This window comes from Anopheles gambiae, chromosome 2 (genome assembly GCF_943734735.2).
Source record: "Anopheles gambiae chromosome 2, idAnoGambNW_F1_1, whole genome shotgun sequence".
In the NCBI taxonomy this organism is placed as follows: Eukaryota; Metazoa; Arthropoda; class Insecta; order Diptera; family Culicidae; genus Anopheles; species Anopheles gambiae.
The window spans coordinates 46,419,730-46,440,511 of NC_064601.1; the positions used below are offsets into that span (position 1 = coordinate 46,419,730).

The window sequence follows — 20,782 nt, forward strand, 5'->3', positions numbered from 1 at the left end:
GGTGATGCAATTGTGGTGCAGGAGATATGATGATCAGTTTGCTGTTGCAATCGCGTGATCGGTCATCTCGAGCAGCATATGAACTGCACCCACACGTAATTACTCCCTCGCCAACTGTTATCACACCGTTCGATGCACACTTTTGGAGGATTTTCAATAATTATTCACAGCAATTTCGGCATTTCGAGCTCAAATTAACCCGTTTCATCGATCGCAATCAATTCATTTTCCACGTTTATTTCCTTTTCAACGAACCACAACCTCCCGTCTGCAGGAGAACTTCAGTATGCATAACTTAACAATGGTTAAAAAAAACACTTATGCACCTACTTTAAAATATCCCACTGCCAGGCTATCGACTGCACCTCTGGCTTGTACCGTTGATGAGGCTCTGAAATAGAATGTAAAAATAGAATTGAAAGTCATGAGAAAATCAATCATATCTTCCGCCGTTGGCAAATGCACTTATCACACTCACTTATCAAGGAGTACCGCTGGGAGTCCTGCGCTTTCACAAGGTCTGCTGGTGTCAGAATCGTCGCTGGGACATCACCGATCGCGGCCGCATCGCCGCCACTGCCGATGGTCGGCGGCATTCCTGGCACGATCATTTCCGGCACCCAAATCGCATCCAGCGAGTAGCGAATCAACTGAAACAGTGCACCATATTCTTGCTGCAGCTTGTGCGCCTCGTCATCGTAGCATAGTTCCATCGCCACTTGGCAAATGGAGCGTACGTGTCGCTGTCGCTCGACTCCGCACACACGCACGACCAGCGAGTGTAGTGCATCGATAAGGGCGATATCCTCGAACGGATTGCCTTCCTTCAGGTTTAGCAGCTTCCGTTCGTGCTTGCGACGATTTTTGCTGGAACGATGCGACTTTCTAATGGGTAGACGGAATAATTTAAAGCGTTAATAAACCACGGTTTAGTTGTACGGAATGTTTCAACATCACTTCATACCCTGAACGACCAGATGTGCCCGTGTGACGCGATGAAGCGATGGTGGAGCTATCGGAGAAGAGATCACAATCACCACAGTCTCCATCCCCATCGTCAAGATCGCCAGCTGCTGCGGCAGCCGATTGTTTCCGGATTCGGTCCTCCCGCACCGTTGCTAGCCGGTCTTTTTGGCGCAGAAATTGTTCCTTTTCTGAGCAGAGTGTTTCGATCAGTGTAGTTAAATATTCTCCCACACTACTCCGAACCGTCTCGTGCAGCTCGGGTTCGGTGGCTAGCAAAAGTGCTCGCTCGTAACGATGATCCTTCACCAGACACTCAATCGCTAGCCGTGCATCGTTCAGATGATCGTGGGCGATCGTGGCTGCTGCATCATATTCGCCGGCTTCCAGCAAACCCGGTACAAGGGATCGTAGCACGGCTTCCACCGCCACCGAAGAGCCGGTAGACAACCGTACAACGCGTCGCCAATCCAGTGCATGGCGCGCGGAAGAGATGGCCTGCTGCAGATCTCCGGCCCGTTCGTACATCAAACTAGCGTCCGCATGTTTGCTACCCTTTCGCAGATAATCACCATACACTGCGCAAACTCGACGGTAGTGGTCCTGATTCGCACTATCCCTGTAGCAGCGCAGAGCGACCCCATACAGCTGGTGGGTCGTGATCAGCTCCAGTGCCTCCCGAAACCGGTCCTCGTCCGTCTCGTACCGGGCAATGTGTTCTAGCGCACGATCGTAACGCTTCAGGTGGCAATCGATGCGATACTTTCGATAGTATTCCTCCATCCGCTTCAGCTCGTTCAGGAAGGGAAGATACTCCTTCGGATCTTTCTGCGACTTGGTCGCTACAAACAGGACGAGCCCGAAATCGTACATGCCTAGCGCCACATCGTACAGTACGTTCACCTCGACCAGATAAAGAAGATAGCGTAACGCTTCCTCTGCAGCTTCGGGCGATTGCTGTTGCTGCTTCAAGGTCCATATTAGTGCCAGTGCGTTTTCCAGTTGTCCCTGCTTTACGTGGCAGGTGATTTTTGGAAGCGTTAGCACGGTCGGCTCCGAATCCATCGCTGCGAGCAATCGGTCACAGCAAAAACGCACCTTTTCCGCAATGGTGTAACCGTCCGGCAGCGAACCACCACCGATGCCGCGGTCGAGATAGTTACTTTCGTACATTTTACACGCATCCTGGTTTGCCAGATCCGATATGAAAAGGTTCAACCAGTTCACGTTCGTTATCTGCCGCAGGAAGTGACTCGCCAGATGCTGCAGAAAGCGGGCCGGATCGTGATCGACGAGCAGATTCAAATTGATACGCTCCTTGCGCATAATATCGAACGCTTCGTAGTACTCCAGAGCGTCCAGATGTTTTGCAATCAGACAGAGCGATAGCACGCGTGGATTGATCGCTTCCAGATTGCCACGCGGTAGCTGAAAAATGGTCCGCGAAGCTCTAGCCACAACCGCCACCAGCTTCGAGCCACGTTCGACCCTTCGCTCGCCGATGATCGGATCACGGCCGGGTGCCACAACCGCTGCACCGAGTGCGATGAATTTAAGCTCCGAAATCGTGGTGCAAAGTAGGTAACTGTCGGTAAGCAGAGCAGACGTTATGTCCGACGCGAGAAGACTTCCGTCACGGTACAGGTGACGGCGGTTTTGCGCTAGCGCGTACACTGTCCGTTCAGGGCGGTTGCGATCGACAAACAGGTGTTCGCAAAATACCGGCAAAACGCTGTGATTGCGTGAGCTTGTTTCCAATGCACCATCCTGCTGGCCAGTAAATCCTTTTACCTCCATTACGTGGCCAGATAGAAGCTCAACAAGAATACTATCCGCTCCGGACGATTCAATGCAACCGATTTCCTCCCTGTTTTCCATCTCCATGTGCCATACTTTCTTCAAGCCGGGGACGTCATTATGCTTTACGATGGAATAAACGCCGCAACGTAGTTGACTGTGATCCATCACGAAACTATCCGCGTTCAACCAAAGGTAGTGAAGTACGCAGTGGTGCTGTTGGGGAAAATCTTCGTTGAACATTTTCAGCTGTTCTGGTGAAATCTTCAGCAATACGATAACTCCAGATAATATGGATCTACCCGCTGTCTTGGTAAATACAGCATCGTACAAAATGATTTCACCACGGCAATCCACGGTAAAGAAGGCGTTAGAGCTTATGTCCTGCCCTAATGCTTCGCTGCGTCCGGCTGTACGAATGAACCCGGTCGCATTGATGGGATGCTCTTGCTCCAGCGTAAAGCCACACATGGGCGGCGGTATGACGGCCTGCCGGAAACCGGTCAACAGCAGTCGCTTTCCATCGATCACCGCTACCATCGCTTGATCTTCTTCCAAAAGGCCCACGGAACGATCCACTCGAAAATCGAACCGGATGCACTCATAAACGCCTGGATCAGATGAAAACAAATGGAGGGTTTTGCCGGCCGTGTGACGCTGATCCCACTGCAGTCCAGTTAGCGCGGTACCAGGCGGGTAGGTCAAGCTTTGCTTCAAGTACCAATGATAGTTTCCGATCACGTACAGCAACACGCCGGCAGTCCCTTGCTCCCCATCCACCCAATGCACGGCGAGCACGTCCGAGTCCGCACTCCAGTGAAGCGACTGTACGCTTTGACCGGCGCGAGGGTTCAACGTCAGCGGAATCTCCCGGTGTCGCAGCCCATTCTTCTCGAACAACGCTACAACATACCGATCTTTAAGTTCCTGCGGGATCGCAATCCAATTGCCCGACGGGCGCCAGGCAAGCGAACCCTCCAGCCCGTGGCACTTTTCCGACGTGTACTGCAAAGCGCCCTCCTTGTTGAACACTTTGAAAGCTCGCTGCCCAAACGGTGCCAGGTAGCCGACCGCAAAGTATTCTCCATCCGCACGCCAGCTGATGTTGACGGTCGCGTCCAGCTGTCGCTCCGTCTCCGCTGTGTCTGGCTCGCTGGGCGTGGTACCCTTCTTTGCGGCAGCCTTTCCCTCCGATCCGTGAAATTGAGTTTCCTTCTTGCCCCAGCCCACACTCATGAACTGCCGGTCGCCGAACGTGTCGTCCTTCAGCTGTACCTCGTTGATCGGCTCGAACTCGCTCCCGATCATGGTGACAACGTTCAGCTCGCCGTCCACAAACACGACCAGCTCCTGGTCCGGGCTCCACTGCATCGCCCTGATGCCGTGCTTGCAGTGCGTGACTTCTTCCACCACTCCCGTCTCCAGCTTGCAGGACCACACGTTTCCACTCGATGACGCACAGCAAAGCTCGTCGGACAGGGCCAGATGCTCCAGCGCTATGATGTTCTCGTATCCGTCCGATTGCGACAGCAGCGGTTCGCAGAACGGATGCTCCCGGTCAACGAACAGCGGACAGCAGTACACACCACTGTCCTGCACGAAGTAAAACTTGTGGTCCGTGTTTTGATCGATCGCAAAACCGGACCGAACTGAACGGAGCGCATTTTCCGATAGGTCGAAGCGGGAGTGTGACACACGGTACAGGTTCCTCATTGTGCGGCTGCAGTAGCTATATTAGCATCGAAAATTCAAAGGATTCTGCAAGAAACGCACAATTGAAAAATGTTTGCACAGTGAACACGTTTTTGTTTGTTACCTTGTTTACAAATGATTTCCACTGCGCCGTGCGGCAGTTTGACACAATCCCTTGAGAAACGTTTTTCCACTGTCCAGCTGTCTTGTAAACAGTGGAATACAGTGACGGCAATAATTATAAGCAACTTTTGTGTGTATAGTTATGTTTTTTAAGGAAAAAATATATTTCGCTGGATTAATTTGTAAATCCTAATATGATTTCAATACATTTTCAAATTTCTTTGGTATTCCTTCGACATCGATGCACTATTATTTTTAAAATCTTTTTCTTCTACACCCCTTCAGGAACGTAGCACTCTTCAGTGGGATTGATTGGGCAGTGTCAAAACATCAATCTGTTTCACACACGCAAAATTGGGCCTGATAATGGAAGCATAGGACTAAAGTCACGAAAAAAAGTCAATAATAGCGCTGGCAAAGTAAAAATACCAGCTGGAAGCGAAAAATACGCCACCCTTGGCACGCAATTGCGTACGTGGATTGGCCAAAGGCTGCAGTTAAGCACATTTTCTTCCCTGCAAACCGCCAAAGAGTGAAACGGGGTGCAACGATGAACGTAATTCGTGCGATACAGACGTACATCGATAAAATGATTACCGATGCCGGACCGGGCATGAAGATACTCATGATGGACCGGGAGACGGTAAGCAGCGGGAAAGTATTTTGCTAAATCCTATTTAATCGTCGTCACACGGTTCTTTACGCCCGCAGATAAGCATCGTATCGATGGCATTCGCCCAATCGGAGATGCTGCAAAAGGAAGTGTTTCTGTTCGAGCGGCTCGACTCGGTACGGTCCAACGAGAAGCTAAAGTATCTCAAGTGTATCGTCTTCATACGCCCCACCAAGGATAACATCTTCATGCTGCAGCAAGAGCTACAGAGTCCAAAGTTCGGCTCTTACTACATCTGTAAGTATGCGTCGTGCCTCCACATGCAGAACGAAACTGATAAGCTTTGTCCGGGTGGCCCCAGATTTCAGCAACATTATACCACGGACAGACATAAAAATTCTGGCGGAGAGTGACGAAGGTGAATCGGTGCAGGACTTTAAGGAAATCTATGCCGACTACCTGCCGGTCAATCCGAACCTGTTCTCGCTGCACATTCCGACCTGTCTGCAGGCACTCAGCTGGAACCCGGAGGCGCTCGAGCGCTCGACCCAGGGCCTGGTCAGTGTGTTGCTATCGTTCAAGTTCCGGCCCGCCATCCGCTATCGGGCCGGTTCGACGGCTGCACAAACGCTAGCCAAAAAGGTGCACGAAACGATCAACAAGGAAACGGCCCTGTTTAGCTTCCGGCCACCGGAGGACGGTGCGGCACCGCCGCTGCTGCTCATATTGGACCGACGCGATGACCCCATCACGCCACTGCTCAACCAGTGGACGTATCAGGCGATGGTGCACGAGCTGCTCTCAATCAACAAGCAGCGCGTCGACCTGTCCCGCGTGGCCGGCGTACCGAAGGACCTTAAAGAAGTGGTTCTATCGACGGAACAGGACGAATTTTACGCGAATAACCTATACGCAAACTTTGGCGAGATTGCGACAACGATCAAGGTGCTGATGGACGAGTTTCAGAAGAAGGCGAACGATCAGCGCAAGATCGAGAGCATCGCCGATATGAAGAACTTTGTCGAGACGTACCCACAGTTCCGCAAAATGTCCGGCACCGTCACGAAGCATCTCGTGCTGATTAGCGAACTGTCGGTGCAGGTGGGTCAGCAGCAGCTGTTCGAGGTGTCGGAGCTGGAGCAAGAAATCGCCTGCCGGGCTGACCACTCCACGCAACTGCAGCGCGTGAAACGGCTCGTTTCGGAGGGAAAGATAAGTGCGGCCAACGCGCTGCGGCTCGTGCTGCTGTACGCGATGCGGTACGAGCGGCACGCAAACTGTGACACCTCCGGGTTGCTCAAGCTGCTGCAGGATCGTGGCGGCCGGTCGCACATAGTACCGCGTATGCTCGAGTACATCAGTACCGTGGCCCGGCAGGAGCTGTTCAATACGGTTAAAATCACGGATGCCGTCAAGCTGACGCGCAATCTAATCAAGGAGCTGAAGGGCGTGGAAAATGTGTACGCCCAGCACGAGTGCGTGCTGAAGGGTACGCTGGAGGAGGTGATCAAGGGAAGACCGCTCGATGCGCAGTATCCGATCATGGGCAATGAGGTTCCGTTCCGGAGGCCACCGGCCGAGGTGATCGTTTTTATCGTCGGTGGAGCGACGTACGAGGAAGCGCTGGCCGTTCATCGGTACAATCAGGAGGGCTACCGGATCGTGCTCGGCGGCACCACGATCCACAACTCGGAGTCCTTCATCGAGGAGGTACTTGCTGCTACGACCGGGGTGCCATTTAAACATTCACGCTCGTTGCAACAATTCCACCATGCACCGGCCGGGACGGCTTAAAGCGGTAGGGGTGGAGCGGCAGATGTAACGGGTTCAGTCTATCCTTTTTAACAGAACGCCGTGAGATTAAGAAGTTCGTATTTAAACCATCATCGTTAACTCCATTCCTTACACTTTTACACGCTGTTGTTGGTGAACTTCCCGACTGTCCCGTCGGTTTTGTGCGTGAGTGTGTGTGTGCGCGCGCCTGTCTGACTATATGTATCGTGCTAGCTTATTTATTTGGGTCAAGGAGCGCCATTAGATAAAGATTATACTATTATACTATAAAACATCAAATAAAGTACACGGCAGTTAAGTGTAATAACGCATAGTGTAACACGCTTTATGGTAAGCTTCATCACTCGACGGCGCACTCGATGGCCAATTTGGTATTGGTGGTCTTGTTCACAAACTTCAGCTAGGATGCATTACGTGATCTAAGCGACCGACTACCTGGTAAACGCATGAAAGCATTCGGCTAAGTTTCCGAGTTTCTGAGCGTACAACGGAATAAGGGCTCCCGGAGCACAACAGCGGCACTGTGTCTATATTAACTTTACTTAATTATCATCATCATCATACTCTCCGGGGTCGTCATATTGTAGGAAATCACCGTGACTTCTATCACTAGGCAGCTGCAAACAAAGAAGAAACAAGATACGGTATTATGTGTTTCTCACTGCTCACAAGGACACGGTTTGAACTACTGTTGGGTTTTATGAATCTTTCGTTGAGATTCATTCATATGAATCTTCAGTGATGGCTAATTCGAATCTTGAATCAACTCTTCAGAAACTCATGAATCTTCAAAGTTGCATGAATCTCTTAAGATTCATGAATATCCTTCAAATATTCATGAATCTATTACATTCATAAATCCATTACAATCCATATATTTCATGAAACTATAAAAAAATTGAATTTGCGCGATCCCGCCTAATAACATGCGCGTCGTGGGTTCAAGTCTCGCATGGACCGTCTCCCCGTAGCAAAACAAACTATCCGGCTGCTTGGTACTTGCCAAGAAGTCTCGAAATCATTTATAGGCTGGCTTGATCACGTAGGTTGTTACGCCAAGAAGAATAATAAAGAAAAGCTCAAATTCTATGAATCCTTCGAGATTTGTGAATCTCTTGAAATTCATAAATCCCAAGAGATTCGTGAATATTTCGAGATTCATGAATCTTTCGAGATATATTAATCTTTCGAGATTCAGGAGTCTTTCGAAATTCATGAATCTTTGCAATCAAGATTCAGAATCATTTCATCATTTCAAAGATTCCTTCAGATTCATGAATCTGAATTAGATCTACCTAACACAAGTTTGAACGTTGCACTCACCGTTAAAATACCATTTAGAACTGCATATCCAAGCATTGCCACGGTGGCCACTAATCCTGACAGAATGTAACGCTTTCGCCTTTCCTTCGGACCATCGTCCGGGTCTTGCTGCTGACCGGTGTGAAAGGTTGTATCATTCCCACTCTTCTCCGATCGCTCGCCGCCGCTGGCCGAGGATGATGAGGAAGTGTCGTTCGGGCTTCCCGTACTGGTGCCTTTCTGCTGACCGTTGCCAGCATGTCCGGATGCGGTAAAACTATTAAAGCCTTCCTTCGCAAAGTACGTCGCTGTCGTTCGATCGACGAACTGCATTAGCTTCGGACACTGGCGGATGTGGTTCTGCAGTACATTGTTCGGTAGGGTAAGCTTTAGCAAAACCGACAGATACCCGTACAGTAAAGCATCCACTTCCGTCGGCCGGTCACCGGTAAACCAGCGGCTCTCCTCCAGCCTCGCAGCTACCCAGTTTAGGCAGGTTTTGGCGTTGTGTTGGAACTGTGGAAGAATCATCGGCTTGTGTTAATTATCGCATATAACTGTTACGCTAGCGGGGTGTGGCCCATTCACCTCAGCTACGTCGTGAAATTCGATCGAATCCTCTAACGAAAACCCCACCAACGATTGCGTGATATCGTTCGTGCGCAGCACGTACTTTCGCGGGCAGTAGAAATTGAACGGAATTGGAATGCGCTTCGCATACACCGTGCGCGTGGTGTCGACGTTCTTCGGATCGCCCCACAGCATGTACATGAAGTAGGGGTGCAAATTCTCCTGCACATACTGCATGTACCCGTTGATCTGTGTAGCGTGCTGGCTACTTTCGTCTGCCACGTTTTCCGCCCTGTCCGTCGCGGTCGGTGGCCCTATCCCGGCCGCTACCAGATGCTCAACGATCCGGCCATAGCCGGCGATCTTCTTGCCATCCGCTATCATGTACGGCAGCATGCCGTTGGGCGAGCTGAAGGGATTCCCATTAAAGTTGACCGTTACTTTCGCGCCGGAAAATTTCAGATATGCCTGCACACATGGGAAGGGGCAAAGCCGGTTAGAATGCAAAAGCGAATGCAAGCGGCCGGTCATGTTTCGTAAGCGATTTGCCGCACAATGCTTACCAGCAGTCGACTGCATTCGTAGTCAATCGATGGAAGTCCCCACTCGCCACGGTACACAAATATTTCCATTTCTCACTAGCTTTAGAGCGCTCACCACCAGCTGCTGTGTATTTTACCCGCTTTACCAGTCTTTATTTTCCCGTGCGGTTTACCGTCCTGCAGAAATGTGTGTTTACGCGTTGTGCAACGCACACCTTTCGAGCGAGCCATTCCCGAAGGGGTTTCTGTTTCGGCTGTCATCTGGGCGCTGTCAAATTTGCTGTCAAACAATGCTAGGAAAGAAAGGAGAAGAAAAAACGGGAAGAAGAATCCATTTTGCAGAACAAACAAACAACAACGCTTGCTACACACCCGTACCGTCTTTTTCCGAACAATTACGGCTGTTAGAAATTAGAAAACATCTGAACGATAGCATCTTCCCATTCTTCAATACCATCAACACCACGTGCGTACCACCGCCATGAACGTATCTATCGAACGGAAGCGGACCGATTGTGCAGCTCTGCCGAAGGGCTGGCAGCGCGAAGAGGTGCTCCGAAAGACGGGCCTGTCTGCGGGGAAAGTGGATGTGTACTACTACAGGTAAGGTTACACCGTCGTTACCGGGACGCTGCTTTTTGTGCACTTTCTGAACGTACCCGGGTTAGTTTTCATTGGTTGCTCGAAATTTAGCTGCTTAATTGGCATGAAACATAATCGTCTCGAAGGAGTTGTGATTGGGGAGTGCTGGTTTGTGCGAGGGAAACGTAGACGGATTGGTTTCTTGCTTGGAAAAAGGCCCAAAATTCTCCATTTTAACCGACACTCTCCGCACCACGTTCAAATTATGACCCCATTGGCTACAGTCTAAAAACAACACATGGCAAAAGCTAACAAGGGAAAACATAACCCTCGAACTGCCTGTGACATCTTATACCCTCCCGTTCATCCCTCTTTGCCCTTAACCATTGCTACAACTTTCGTTCAACCCTCGCTGCGTCTCGCTTGCCGGAAGTCCAACGGGGAAGAAAATTGAAAGTAAACCACAGCTCGCCCGCGCCCTCGGCGACACGATCGATCTGCCGACGTTCGACTATCAGGCGGGTCGCATTATTGCACCGCCCTCGGTGGCCGCCGCCCAGCTGCTGCACTCCCACCACGGGCCGAGCTATCAACTGCTGCAGCAGCAGGCAAACAGTAGTAGTGCACTGCGCCGGAAGTTTCCACCGTCAGTACCGCTCGGCGGAAGCAACTCCCTCACCGCTACACCAATAAGCGCTGGGTGTGGTGTGAAGCCTTCATCTCAGTTCGATTACAGGTAGTTGTCAACGGCTGGGAAATTCAGGAAACGGATGATTGGAGGCCGATTTAAAGTTTCTTGTCACTGTACTTTTCGTACTAAGCCTAACATTCATTTAATTCTGATTTATTAGTTACCATATTCGTTGTAGGTTCACTTAATTTACTTTACGCATGCTATTTACAATCGCGTCAAAATTGTTTCTCTCCGCTAATGATTGTTCTGCTTATTTTTCCTTAGCCGTGCAATGCGATCGGACACTTCACTGATCCCACCAATCAGACAAACTGCATCGATCTTCAAACAGCCGGTTACGGTGGTAAGATCGCAGGAAGCGGATAATGCCAAAGCAAAGCGTGAACTACAGCACGGCAGCCAGGTGAAACCGAAGCAGCTGTTTTGGGAGAAACGTTTAGAGGTAAGTCTCCGTTCATCGTACTCCGTAAAAATGTAACGTTTATCGAACGTCCGTTTTTTCTTTGCTACAGAATCTCGGAGCCAGTAACACCCACAACGAAGAGATCGGATCGATCGAACTACCGAAGCGACTGCGGCCGATAGGGCCGGGTATACGTGAAACGACGGTGCTGCAGTCGCTAGCCACTGCCCTACACCACAACACACTTCCCGTGACTGGACAGACGGCCTCGAAAACGTCGCTCAACACTAACGCGGGCGTGTTCACCAATCCACACCAGCCGCTAATGACGAACGTGACCATCACGGAGGAGGACGTTAAGCGGCAGGAGGAGCGCGTGCAGTATGCCCGGTTACGGCTACAGGAGGCGTTGCGTGCCTAAGATCCTGTACCCGTTCGTAGCCGATGGAGAAGTGAGACAGTACTGATCTTTGGCGTTTCATCTGCATCGGAGCGGCAAACCATCCGACATGCTCGGTGCTTTGTCCACCTTAACCCTCACACACCTACACTTTTACATTGCTAGACGTGATTCTTATCTTTTTACCTATGCGTATAAGTATGCAAGCTGAAAATAAATACAAATATTGTACGACATTCTTTAAAATTATTGTCTCAATAGTTTGTTAAAAATTCTTAATGCAGATAATAAGCAGAACGCCAACGGTGCATTAGGGACATTCTAAATGTCTTTTCGCTGTGGTTGAATATCCATTGAGTTACTAGTCAGTAACAAAACTTATTAGGCGGCGAATATTGCTGTATCTGAAGGGTGTTTGTGAAACATACTTTGTTGAGGTAAATGCGTTTCCTTTTATTTCGATAAATGTATCAACTTTATTAAACAAAGTAGTTAATTAGCAGAGTTATTTGCTTCATTTTTTCTCTAAAAAAATGAGGGAATTGTAACTGTAATTTTGAATTCTACCAATTCCTTGGTTCAACTGTGGCAAAGGGAATAAGCTGTGGTATCAATCAACTGTAGGTGCATTTGAACCGCTAGAGGCTTTTTAATCATTTTCATCAAGCAGAATATGCTTCGAAAACACTTTCTTATGTAATTATTGTTTGGTATTTGTTGGTAAAACTTCTATTGTACGGTAGTTAGCGGTATAAAAAAACGAAAAAAAACCTTTACACCTATGGGCTTGGGTTTAGCAAGTTATGGCCAAAATTAGATCCATCTTGACAGCGTGCAATGTGACCTGTCAAGTCGCCAGGAAACTGTCAATAAATATTCATAGCTCGAGTTGATTCCCCACAAAATAGTGCTAGTACGGCCAGCCACTTACGAGAACCTTTGCCAGCAAACGGGGGAAATCACGCCAAGGTTATTCGCTTACCGAGAACGACAAGGTGAACCAGATAACGGTGACACGGCGCATTCACTGGCCTTGTACGCAGAGCCGTGCGCCAACAGCGAAACAGTCTAGTTTGGAGGGAAGAAGCATCCAAGCTTGGACCTCCCGCCGTAAAACGTCAAGCAAGTTTGCGCAAAAGGCGTGCGTTCGTGTGTGCGTCTTCGTGTACGTGTGTGTGTGTATGCGTGCGTGCGTGTCTGCGTGTGTCAGTGTGTGTATGTGATCAGCCTCTGGGACGAAGAAGGCATGTTCCGCGCGGTAAACTAGAGAAGTGCATCAACAGAGTGCATACAGTGGCAGCAGCAGCACCAAAAACTGCAGCAGGAAACCCTTCGCCACGATAGGGTTTTGTACGGCGTGAGTCGTCGCGTTCGACGGGCAGTTTTGAAGGTTAGGCGGAGCGTGTGCGCTGTTGTGTGCTGCGGGAGAGCAGGTGTGCATCGCGACGATGTTCGATCGATCGATGGACGGAAGAAGATCAGGCATGAAGCAGCCGGAGGCGGCGAGCGCTGCGCTGAAATCGGGCTTGCTGTCATCGCCCTCGAGCAGCACCAGGAACAACCAAAGCACGCCGTCAAGGATGAGCTCCTTTGGGGGCAGTGCGACGGGGTTGAGTCGCACGCTCAGCACACCGCCAGTCGCGGAATCGACGCACATCGGCGGCACGAGCTTCAGTGCTGCCTGGAACGGTGCCAGTCTCGGTGGACAGTCTAAGCGGAGGCCCACCTCGCCGCTGATGAGCAACAGCCGTACACTGTTCAAAAGCAGCGGTAACCTGACGGGCATTGGGCGTGTAAATTCACGGTAAGTCACGGCCAATGCAAAATCGCGGTCATTCCTGTTGCTCTGGTATCTATCTTTCTCCCTTTCTCTCTCGCTCTCTTTCTCTCGACTGTTCTAGAGTGATAACTGACGCCAGAAGCCCGGGTCTGGTGAATCGATTGGTGCGGTACTACGATCGCGGCCAGTCCCAGGCAGCCATAAACCGCTCCCAATCGCTGTCGAGCGTGTACAACAAACCGGGCCAGTTTCCGCTGGTGCAGCTGCGCAAGCAGGAACTGCGTTACACCAACAGCAGCACGGCTCGGCGGAACGGGAACTTCAGCATGGTGCGTATAGCGCCGCCGGAGCGATCGCTCTTTCAGACGAACAAGCGCAGCAGCATTTTTCGCAGCGGTTCAATGTTCCTGCCGACCACGAACGAATCGGCGAACGAGTCGTCTTTGTTTGCGGGGCTGGGCACATCACGCAACGGACCCAGCGGCAGTGGCAGCGGGAGCGGGAGTGGTGGCAGTGGTGGTGGTGGTGGTGATGTTGCGGACGCCGAAAACCGCGTCATCACACCGTGTGCCGAGCTGGATTCGACGCCGACCCGTAGTGTGCTCGACGCGCTGAAGGAAATTTCCCGAAAGCGTATCAACAGCGAGGAGCTGGACGCGGATCGCATCAAGAAACAGTGCCAGGAGCTGTCGGAGCTTGATGCGGCCGGCAGCGGCCCGCCGTCATCAACGGCGGCCGTTGCCATCGGAACACACGGCCTGGCGACAAAGCGAAGCCGCGAACAGGCAATGGAGAGCAGCCCCGCCTCGCCGTCGGAGCTGGGACAGCCGGGGCTGGGTGGAGTGGGCCGTGCGCCCCATTCCGGCGGCGAGCAGCAGACGCAAAAGAAACGGCTTTGCGTGAAGAACAACGACATTCTCAGCTCGCTCAGCTCCAGCCTGGTCGCAATGAACACACCGAAGCGAAATGCAGTACCGCGCAACGATCGTCGCCTGTACATGAACCACTCGATCAGCATGTCCAGTCCGGCGATCGGCACCATACCGACCTCATCCTCAACCCTGGTCGGACTGGCCACGCCAGAAAAGTTCTCCAACATGGCACTGAATTCACCCGGACCGCTCGAGCGAAGCGACAGTCCGAAAGATACAGCAGCCAACGGTCACGCCCAGCAGTCGGTGGCACGCACCAGCACGACACTGGACCACCACTGGAACCAATCGGGCAGGGGTAGCGCTAGCAAGGAGCCAATGGAGCAGCTTCTTCCACCGCACCGTGCCCCACCAAAGATAACGCTCTTCAACCGACCGTACGAATCGTCGGCAATGACGGGAGTGGCAGATAAATCCGGCTCACCATCGGCCAGGGGCACCCAGTCAAGGCACGCGAGCCGGCTGCTGTCGAGCGATGGCGAAGATGACGAGCACGGCGAGGGCAGTGGGAAGGTTCAGTTCGTAAAGCCGAAGGAGAAATCGCCCAACGATGTTACCCTGTCCGGGTTAGGCTCGGGCGGATTTAGTTCGTCGCGCGATCCGCTGAAGAAACCGGCCCCATCCAAGCTGACGGTAATGCTGAAGTGCTTGAGCGGAGATCTGGACGACTACGAGGAAGAGCAGGAGGAGCGACAATCACGTCAACCTTCGCAAGCGACTGCGACTGTGCCACAGTCGAGAAATGGGTTTAGCTTCGGTTCCAACGCACCCGCAAAAGATACCGTTGACGGACCGAAGGAACTTCCAGCGAGTGGCCCTTCGAAGCAACCGGCGGCCACTACGTTGAAGGATTCAGCGGCATCCACGCCCGTGAGTGCTGTCTCCTCTTCCACGCCCGTCACGAACGGCGGACTGTCGGCGTTGATTAACAACCCCATCAAAGATACCGGGCTGGGCAAGATCGCTGTACCAACATCAAAGGAGACTGTTGTTGCCGTTTCCGCTGTGCAAACGTCCGCAGCGAATGAAGCAAAGACGGCGAGCGCTCCATCCGAGGCGGCGAAAACGCTTACGTTCTCGTTCGGATCCAACAGTGGCACAACTTCTGTCAGCAGCCCTCCGCCGGTAGCGACTACAACATCAACGAGCATTGTATTTTCCTTGCCGGCCAAACCGCCGGCAACAACAACGACCGCGGCAGGACAGAGCAGCACAGCGACGCCAACCTTTTCGTTCGGAACACCGGCCTCCCCGAAGACCACAGGCGCAGCGCAAACAACTAGCAGCCCGATCGCCACTAGCCTGGGAACGTCGAATTTGATCGCTTTCTCGCCGGCACCGGGCACGCTGGGATCCACATTCGGTAGCGGTAGCGGCGCTGCCAAGCTTCCCTCACCAGTACTGCAGTTCGGAAGTCCGGCAACAACGTCCACGGTCACCACCACAGCTACACCCGGCAGCACATCGACGTTTTCGTTTGCGGCTGGAGCTTCCACAATTCCGACCGCTGCTAATACTCCAGCGATGCCAGCAGCCAGCATCAGCTCGCCTACCACCTTCGGTAGCCCTGGTTCGTTTGGAGGATTCAAACTTCCCCCCGCATCAACGCAGGCTGGCAGCACTGGCGCCACAACCAGCACGGTGACCACGACGCAATCGGCCACGCCTGCCTTCAGCTTCGGTGCCAACGCAGCCACCGCTAGCAGCAGCACCACCACCACGACAATCCCAGTGTTTGGTTCCAGCTCGTCACTATTCACTAACGCGACCTCCAGTGCGCCGAGCACTGCTGGAACCAATGGAGCTACGATGACTAGCGGCAGTACATTTACCTTTGGCGCACCGAAATCGACACCATCGGCGCCGGCCCCTTCGTTTACGTTCGGTGCGACAGCACAGGCCCCAACAGCACAGGCAAGCTCAGCGCCGGCAGCCGCCAGTACGAATGCTTTCTCCTCTTCCGTTGCACCGAGCACGACGACATTCCCAACGTTTGGTTCGATTGCCGGGGCAGGCGGCGGAGCGGGAGCAACGACAGGGACGGCAGCTGCCACAGCCAGCGCCAACCCTACCAACCCGTCCCAACCGACGTTCACATTCGGCGGGGCAAAACCGGCATCCGCGACCACACCGAACCTGTTCGGTGCAGCCGCGCCTTCGTCCAACTCCACCACCAGCGCATCGTCCGACGCAGGCAAAACAAATCTCTTTGCTTCCGCAACAACGCAACAAGCGAACGCTTCTAACATATTCGGTGCGGCCGCTGCTGGGAGTCAAGTCGCGCCAGCAGCACCCCCGACTGGTGGAACGTCGGTGTTTGGTGTTGCCAACGGAGCTGTACCGGGTGCGGCTTCATCTCCGTTTACCTTTGGTGCAGCCAAGCCAGCAGCAGCCCCGGCCCCGACTAGTGGCAATGCTAATAGCAACAACAACAACAATAGCAGCGGTACAACAGGTTCCATCTTTGGCAATGCGGTTGCATCCATCACATCCCCAGCAGGCCCAGCTGCAACGCCCGGTATGTTCACGTTCGGTTCCGCCAAAGCTCCCGCTCCAGGCGCCCAGGGTGTACAAAATACGGCCACCTCAAACCAGCAGCAACCTCAGGCTTCGAATCCGCTCGGTGGTGGTGGCGTTCCCACGTTCGGTGCGACCGCTACCAGCAATACAAACGCGAGCCCCTTTGCGTTCGGTGCAAACAAGGCGCCCGCAGGGGGTGGAATTTTCGGTGGCATTACGGCAACAAACAACAACAACAACAGCACTACTGGAAATTCCAACACATCCACCCCGTCGGCGGTGCCCGCGTTTGGTGCCACCATGAACGGTGCCAATCCGGCGCCGGCTTTCGGCACCACCGGATCCATCTTCGGCAGCGCAAATGCGACGGGAGCTTCTACGGGCTCAGCGAACCAATCGGTGGGCTCCATCTTTGGCACGCCACAAACGAACGGACCGCAGAATGTGAACAACACAGCAGCGTCCACCGGTCAACCGGGTGGATTGTTTACGTTCGGAGCAAGCAATACTGCTAACAGTGCTCCAAACAATGCCACCCCCACGTTCGGAAGCAATGCTGGCAGCGGCAGTACCTTCGGTGGCTTCAACGCTACGCCCGCGGCAGGAACCATGTCGAATGGCATTGGCGGCAACACGACAGCACCCGCCAACAAACCGTTCACGTTCGGTGCGAGCAGTGCCGGCCCGATGGTGCCACAGAACAACGCCCAGCAGCAACAGCAGCAGCAGCAGCAACAGGCAGCTCCTTCCCAAGCTGGCGCTTTCAATTTCAACCTCGGATCGAACGCCGCACCAAAGCCGTTCAATTTCACTGGCGGGCTTGGCAATGCGAACGCGAATGTGGCCTCGCCGCCCATGTTTGGTTCACCGGTCGCAACGGGTAACGCCAATCCGGCACCTAACAACGCGTCTCCGTTCGCGTTCGGCGCGATGGTCAATGGAGCAAACGCAGCCCCTGCCTCGAACAGCAACGCGACCGCCGGTCCGTTTACGTTCGGTGCCCCGGCCGCCCAGCCTGCTCCGGGTCCTGCGTTTAACTTCTCCGCTGGAAACGTCGCGGCAGTCGCGCCACAACCGCAGCAGCAACCGGGGGCAGCATTTACCTTCGGTGGAGCGCAACAGCAGCAGCCCCAACAGCAGCAGCAGCAGCAGCAACAGCAGCAGCAGCCGTTCGGCATGGGCGGGGGCGCGGCACCATTCGGTGCACCACCCGCGTTCGGTGCTCCGGGCGGCATCGTGCCCGGTGGCGTCATGCCAACGTTCAGCATCGGCACCAACTCAACCCCGAACGGACCGCCGCGGCGGATAAAGGTGGCCACGAGGCGTGTCAAGTGACCGTAAAGCGGATGAACCCTTGGCGCAAGGGTTTCTGGGATACAGCGGGGAAGGAAGGAGAACGTTTGTGCGGATTGGCAAAACAGCAGGAGATGCAAAAAGAAGCTCGCAACTGCAAATTCAAGACAAAGTCCGTTTATTGCGTATGTTTGTGTGTGTGTTTGTGTGTGTGTGAGCGTCTGTTGAAAGTTTGACTACAATGTCTGTCGCTGCCTTAACGTTGGATTCTGTTACAGTCGCACTCCAAACAGCTTTCTTTTGGGTTTTCATATTTTTGTCTGTGGAAAACGTCGTTGCTGCGTGGGCACGAGCTTTCGAGCGATGGTTTTGCAAAACATTTTTCTTTCCCTTAAATACAAAATTGTGCAAGCGTCCCGTTACAATGGAAATTAACAATGACTGGGAATTGTGTATGTGTATAGGCGTATAAGGGATGAAGTGTATAAAGGAGAAATAAAAATAACCCGTTTAATAAATTAACAACCTACCAACCTGCTGATATGGGATGGGACGAAATAACAACCACGCGCGCTGTAAAATGTTTCGCGTACCGTGCTGTTCATTAATAGTTGATTTTTGGTATTAAATTCTACGTAACAAAAGGAGGTCCACGTGAGAATGGAAAGGGCAAGAGGTTTCCTTGGTTGTTGAATGAGCCGCAACTGATGAAGGGAAAATTTATTACATAAAACGGTGAATAAATTTTCAACATCATTTATCATACTCTTTGTGAAAGCATTATTTCTTTAACATGCAAGGTATTCTGTTACTTATAAATTGGCCTCATTCGCCTCTTCGCATGCAGTGGTGATATCGTAGATAAACGCAAATAATTAACCATTGTTAAATATTTGTGCAGCATGACATCGTGTACTATAGATTGTATTGCCAGTTGTAAGCTTAATTTTGATATTGAAATACTACGCCTACAAAGGATGTGTACAATTTGGTCCAATGTTTTGCCCCCGGTGGAATCCGTTACAATTGATCGCCTTCGCTCGAATTCGTTTGCCCCCTCCCTACGTGCGTTGCCGCTGCTTAGCACAGTTCTTTATAATGCGCTGAAAGTTCCACTGCAGCGCCAACCCGATCAAGCGCAGCGGTCCGAGCAGGTAAAACTGCACGAAGCACAGCAGCGGACCGCGCCACGGTGCCATACCGACGCAAAGGATGCTCAACACCCAGCTCTCCAGCCCCATGATGGAAAAGAACGAACCCTTCAGCGCGTCCTGCACGAGCCGCTTGCCTACGTCCTCCGGTTTAGCGAGCCCGCCCGAGCCGGATATAATTTTCGTTTCCTCCGGCTTGGTGCGATTTTCGTTCTCAAATCCGGGCGTGTCGGTATCGGCCGGTAGGGCAAGCGTTACACTGACGCCCCGATGCCGCGCTTCCATCGCAATCGTTTCCGCCAGCCCGCGCAGAGCGAACTTGGAGGCGGCGTAGGCCCCGTACCCGTAGATGCCCATCAGCGCGGCCTGCGACGCGGTAATCACGATAATGCCGTCGCCCGCTTCCTTCATCTTTGGCAACACGTGCCGGGTGGGGTAGTAGGTGGCAAAATAGTTCACGTCCATCAGCTTGCGGGCGTCCTCGACCGATGTGTCCTCCACCGTGCCACAAATCGCCATCCCGGCACAGTTGATCAGCATGTAAATCGCACCGACCGTACGTTCCAGCTCTTCCAGCGTGCTCGTTACCGCGCCGTAGCTCTGGGCAAGATCCAACGAACGGAACTGTATCATCTGCGTGTCACGGACGCGTCGCTTTTCCAGCTCTTCTATGGCTTTTTCTAAAACACAAACAGACATACTGCTAAGTGACTGCTATTCGCTTCGTCTGCAGTACTGCTTCTCCTCCTTACCCAGTAAAGGCACATTGCGTGCAATGATGGTAACGTGCGCCCCTAACCGGACGCACTCTATGGCGGCCCACAGACCGATTCCGCTGGAACCACCCGTAACGACCACATGCTTGCCCTTGATAAGGCGCGATTTGCGCGTGAGAAAGTAGAATATCAATCCGTGCACCAGCACAATGCCGGCAATGGTGAGAATGATTTCGGTAGAGTGCTCCATGGTGTGCGATTCGCAGCACGGCCTGTAATAGAAGGGGAATGATATTACACGAATGCAGCGAGATAACCGATATGGACCATCACGGACCACTCCTTCTTACCTGCAGTTCCTCTTCGGACACAGACTTTTGTTCACAGACTTTTGGGCTGACTGACAGAAGAATTGTTTAAAATGCTGATAAGCGATGTAGGTGTGCGTAGTTCCCCTCCGATAGCTTCCTGCTAAATGTGGACACGAGTATGATGCCCTTTTCGGAAGTTTGGCTCAGCTTTTCATACATAAATTTGACCTTTTCCGAGCACAAACTTATTATTTTTTGTGATTCATGCCGGGAATAGAAAGTAAACAAAACATCTCTGCTACACTGTATGGTTTGCCAAGGTGCGTACAGATGTTCGAAAATACCAACAATGTGATTTTTTTTTCAAATTGCACTTCTCGCGAGGTTAACTTTGCAAAAAATAGCATCAAAAGAGCTCACTACTTGATGACTTATTTATCAAAAATAGTAAACAATTTAAAAATGCAAATTTCTGCCCCAAAATTTCTGAATGCATTCGCAGTTCGTTAATTTTCGAACAACAAACGGATAGTATCGTCGTCTCTTTCGCGCTCGCACCGTCGCACTATGGGCGAACGGCGTCAAAATTGACAGTGGATTTTTT

At 52.1% G+C, this 20,782-nt stretch overlaps 6 protein-coding genes across 9 annotated transcripts; 3 read left to right on the plus strand and 3 right to left on the minus strand.

Annotated features, from left to right (window-relative positions):
• Nucleotides 1-221: 221 nt before the first annotated feature.
• LOC1278797 (elongator complex protein 1) lies at nucleotides 222-4,859 on the minus strand. Of its 2 annotated transcripts, XM_061641567.1 has the most exons (4): nucleotides 4,577-4,859; nucleotides 965-4,518; nucleotides 479-885; nucleotides 222-391 (listed from the first exon to the last, which is right to left on the minus strand). In XM_061641567.1, the coding sequence occupies exons 2-4, from the start codon at nucleotides 4,471-4,473 to the stop codon at nucleotides 327-329; spliced, it is 3,981 nt and encodes a 1,326-aa protein (XP_061497551.1). In that variant the 5' UTR covers nucleotides 4,474-4,518; nucleotides 4,577-4,859; the 3' UTR covers nucleotides 222-326. The 2 variants fall into 2 exon arrangements, with proteins under 2 accessions (XP_061497551.1, XP_318429.5); XM_318429.5 differs by having other exon boundaries at nucleotides 965-4,601.
• A 33-nt stretch (nucleotides 4,860-4,892) lies between these two features.
• On the plus strand, nucleotides 4,893-7,289 carry LOC1278798 (vacuolar protein sorting-associated protein 45). The gene is made up of 3 exons (XM_318430.6): nucleotides 4,893-5,218; nucleotides 5,287-5,485; nucleotides 5,550-7,289. The coding sequence occupies exons 1-3, from the start codon at nucleotides 5,126-5,128 to the stop codon at nucleotides 6,980-6,982; spliced, it is 1,725 nt and encodes a 574-aa protein (XP_318430.3). The 5' UTR covers nucleotides 4,893-5,125; the 3' UTR covers nucleotides 6,983-7,289.
• On the minus strand, nucleotides 7,185-9,661 carry LOC1278799 (metaxin-1 homolog). The gene is made up of 4 exons (XM_318431.6): nucleotides 9,418-9,661; nucleotides 8,873-9,322; nucleotides 8,306-8,800; nucleotides 7,185-7,599 (listed from the first exon to the last, which is right to left on the minus strand). The coding sequence occupies exons 1-4, from the start codon at nucleotides 9,484-9,486 to the stop codon at nucleotides 7,525-7,527; spliced, it is 1,089 nt and encodes a 362-aa protein (XP_318431.6). The 5' UTR covers nucleotides 9,487-9,661; the 3' UTR covers nucleotides 7,185-7,524.
• Nucleotides 9,662-9,680: 19 nt separating this feature from the next.
• Nucleotides 9,681-11,721, plus strand: LOC1278800 (methyl-CpG-binding domain protein 2). 2 transcript variants are annotated; one of them, XM_003436627.2, is made up of 4 exons: nucleotides 9,721-9,999; nucleotides 10,412-10,714; nucleotides 10,937-11,114; nucleotides 11,185-11,721. In XM_003436627.2, the coding sequence occupies exons 1-4, from the start codon at nucleotides 9,878-9,880 to the stop codon at nucleotides 11,494-11,496; spliced, it is 915 nt and encodes a 304-aa protein (XP_003436675.2). In that variant the 5' UTR covers nucleotides 9,721-9,877; the 3' UTR covers nucleotides 11,497-11,721. The 2 variants fall into 2 exon arrangements, with proteins under 2 accessions (XP_318432.5, XP_003436675.2); XM_318432.6 differs by lacking the exon at nucleotides 10,412-10,714 and having other exon boundaries at nucleotides 9,681-9,999.
• A 605-nt stretch (nucleotides 11,722-12,326) lies between these two features.
• Nucleotides 12,327-18,765, plus strand: LOC3290943 (mucin-19). Its single transcript, XM_554380.5, has 2 exons — nucleotides 12,327-13,279; nucleotides 13,377-18,765. Exons 1-2 carry the CDS (start codon nucleotides 12,924-12,926, stop codon nucleotides 18,040-18,042), a joined length of 5,022 nt encoding a protein of 1,673 aa, XP_554380.5. The 5' UTR covers nucleotides 12,327-12,923; the 3' UTR covers nucleotides 18,043-18,765.
• Nucleotides 18,766-18,890: 125 nt separating this feature from the next.
• On the minus strand, nucleotides 18,891-20,722 carry LOC1278801 (3-ketodihydrosphingosine reductase). 2 transcript variants are annotated; one of them, XM_318434.6, is made up of 3 exons: nucleotides 20,218-20,722; nucleotides 19,904-20,139; nucleotides 18,891-19,831 (listed from the first exon to the last, which is right to left on the minus strand). In XM_318434.6, the coding sequence occupies exons 2-3, from the start codon at nucleotides 20,115-20,117 to the stop codon at nucleotides 19,062-19,064; spliced, it is 984 nt and encodes a 327-aa protein (XP_318434.4). In that variant the 5' UTR covers nucleotides 20,118-20,139; nucleotides 20,218-20,722; the 3' UTR covers nucleotides 18,891-19,061. The 2 variants fall into 2 exon arrangements, with proteins under 2 accessions (XP_318434.4, XP_061501938.1); XM_061645954.1 differs by having other exon boundaries at nucleotides 19,904-20,227.
• Between the last annotated feature and the right edge of the window lie 60 nt (nucleotides 20,723-20,782).

Bases quoted from the DNA above. Each gene is read 5' to 3' on its own strand.
- LOC1278797 (XM_061641567.1), bottom strand. From the start codon at position 4,473: ATGAGGAACCTGTACCGTGTGTCACACTCCCGCTTCGACCTATCGGAA. The intron at 886-964 runs GTATGAAGTGAT...TCTACCCATTAG, and splicing joins GGCACATCTGGTCGTTCAGG to AAAGTCGCATCGTTCCAGCA. The intron at 392-478 runs GTGAGTGTGATA...ATTCTATTTCAG, and splicing joins CCAGCGGTACTCCTTGATAA to AGCCTCATCAACGGTACAAG.
- LOC1278798 (XM_318430.6), top strand. From the start codon at position 5,126: ATGAACGTAATTCGTGCGATACAGACGTACATCGATAAAATGATTACC. The intron at 5,219-5,286 runs GTAAGCAGCGGG...TTACGCCCGCAG, and splicing joins TCATGATGGACCGGGAGACG to ATAAGCATCGTATCGATGGC. The intron at 5,486-5,549 runs GTAAGTATGCGT...GGGTGGCCCCAG, and splicing joins GTTCGGCTCTTACTACATCT to ATTTCAGCAACATTATACCA.
- LOC1278799 (XM_318431.6), bottom strand. From the start codon at position 9,486: ATGGAAATATTTGTGTACCGTGGCGAGTGGGGACTTCCATCGATTGAC. The intron at 9,323-9,417 runs GTAAGCATTGTG...CCATGTGTGCAG, and splicing joins ACGAATGCAGTCGACTGCTG to GCATATCTGAAATTTTCCGG. The intron at 7,600-8,305 runs GTGAGTGCAACG...CTTTGTTTGCAG, and splicing joins TTCTAAATGGTATTTTAACG to CTGCCTAGTGATAGAAGTCA.
- LOC1278800 (XM_003436627.2), top strand. From the start codon at position 9,878: ATGAACGTATCTATCGAACGGAAGCGGACCGATTGTGCAGCTCTGCCG. The intron at 10,000-10,411 runs GTAAGGTTACAC...GCTTGCCGGAAG, and splicing joins GTGGATGTGTACTACTACAG to TCCAACGGGGAAGAAAATTG. The intron at 11,115-11,184 runs GTAAGTCTCCGT...TCTTTGCTACAG, and splicing joins TTTGGGAGAAACGTTTAGAG to AATCTCGGAGCCAGTAACAC.
- LOC3290943 (XM_554380.5), top strand. From the start codon at position 12,924: ATGTTCGATCGATCGATGGACGGAAGAAGATCAGGCATGAAGCAGCCG. The intron at 13,280-13,376 runs GTAAGTCACGGC...CGACTGTTCTAG, and splicing joins ATTGGGCGTGTAAATTCACG to AGTGATAACTGACGCCAGAA.
- LOC1278801 (XM_318434.6), bottom strand. From the start codon at position 20,117: ATGGAGCACTCTACCGAAATCATTCTCACCATTGCCGGCATTGTGCTG. The intron at 19,832-19,903 runs GTAAGGAGGAGA...TTTGTGTTTTAG, and splicing joins ACGCAATGTGCCTTTACTGG to AAAAAGCCATAGAAGAGCTG.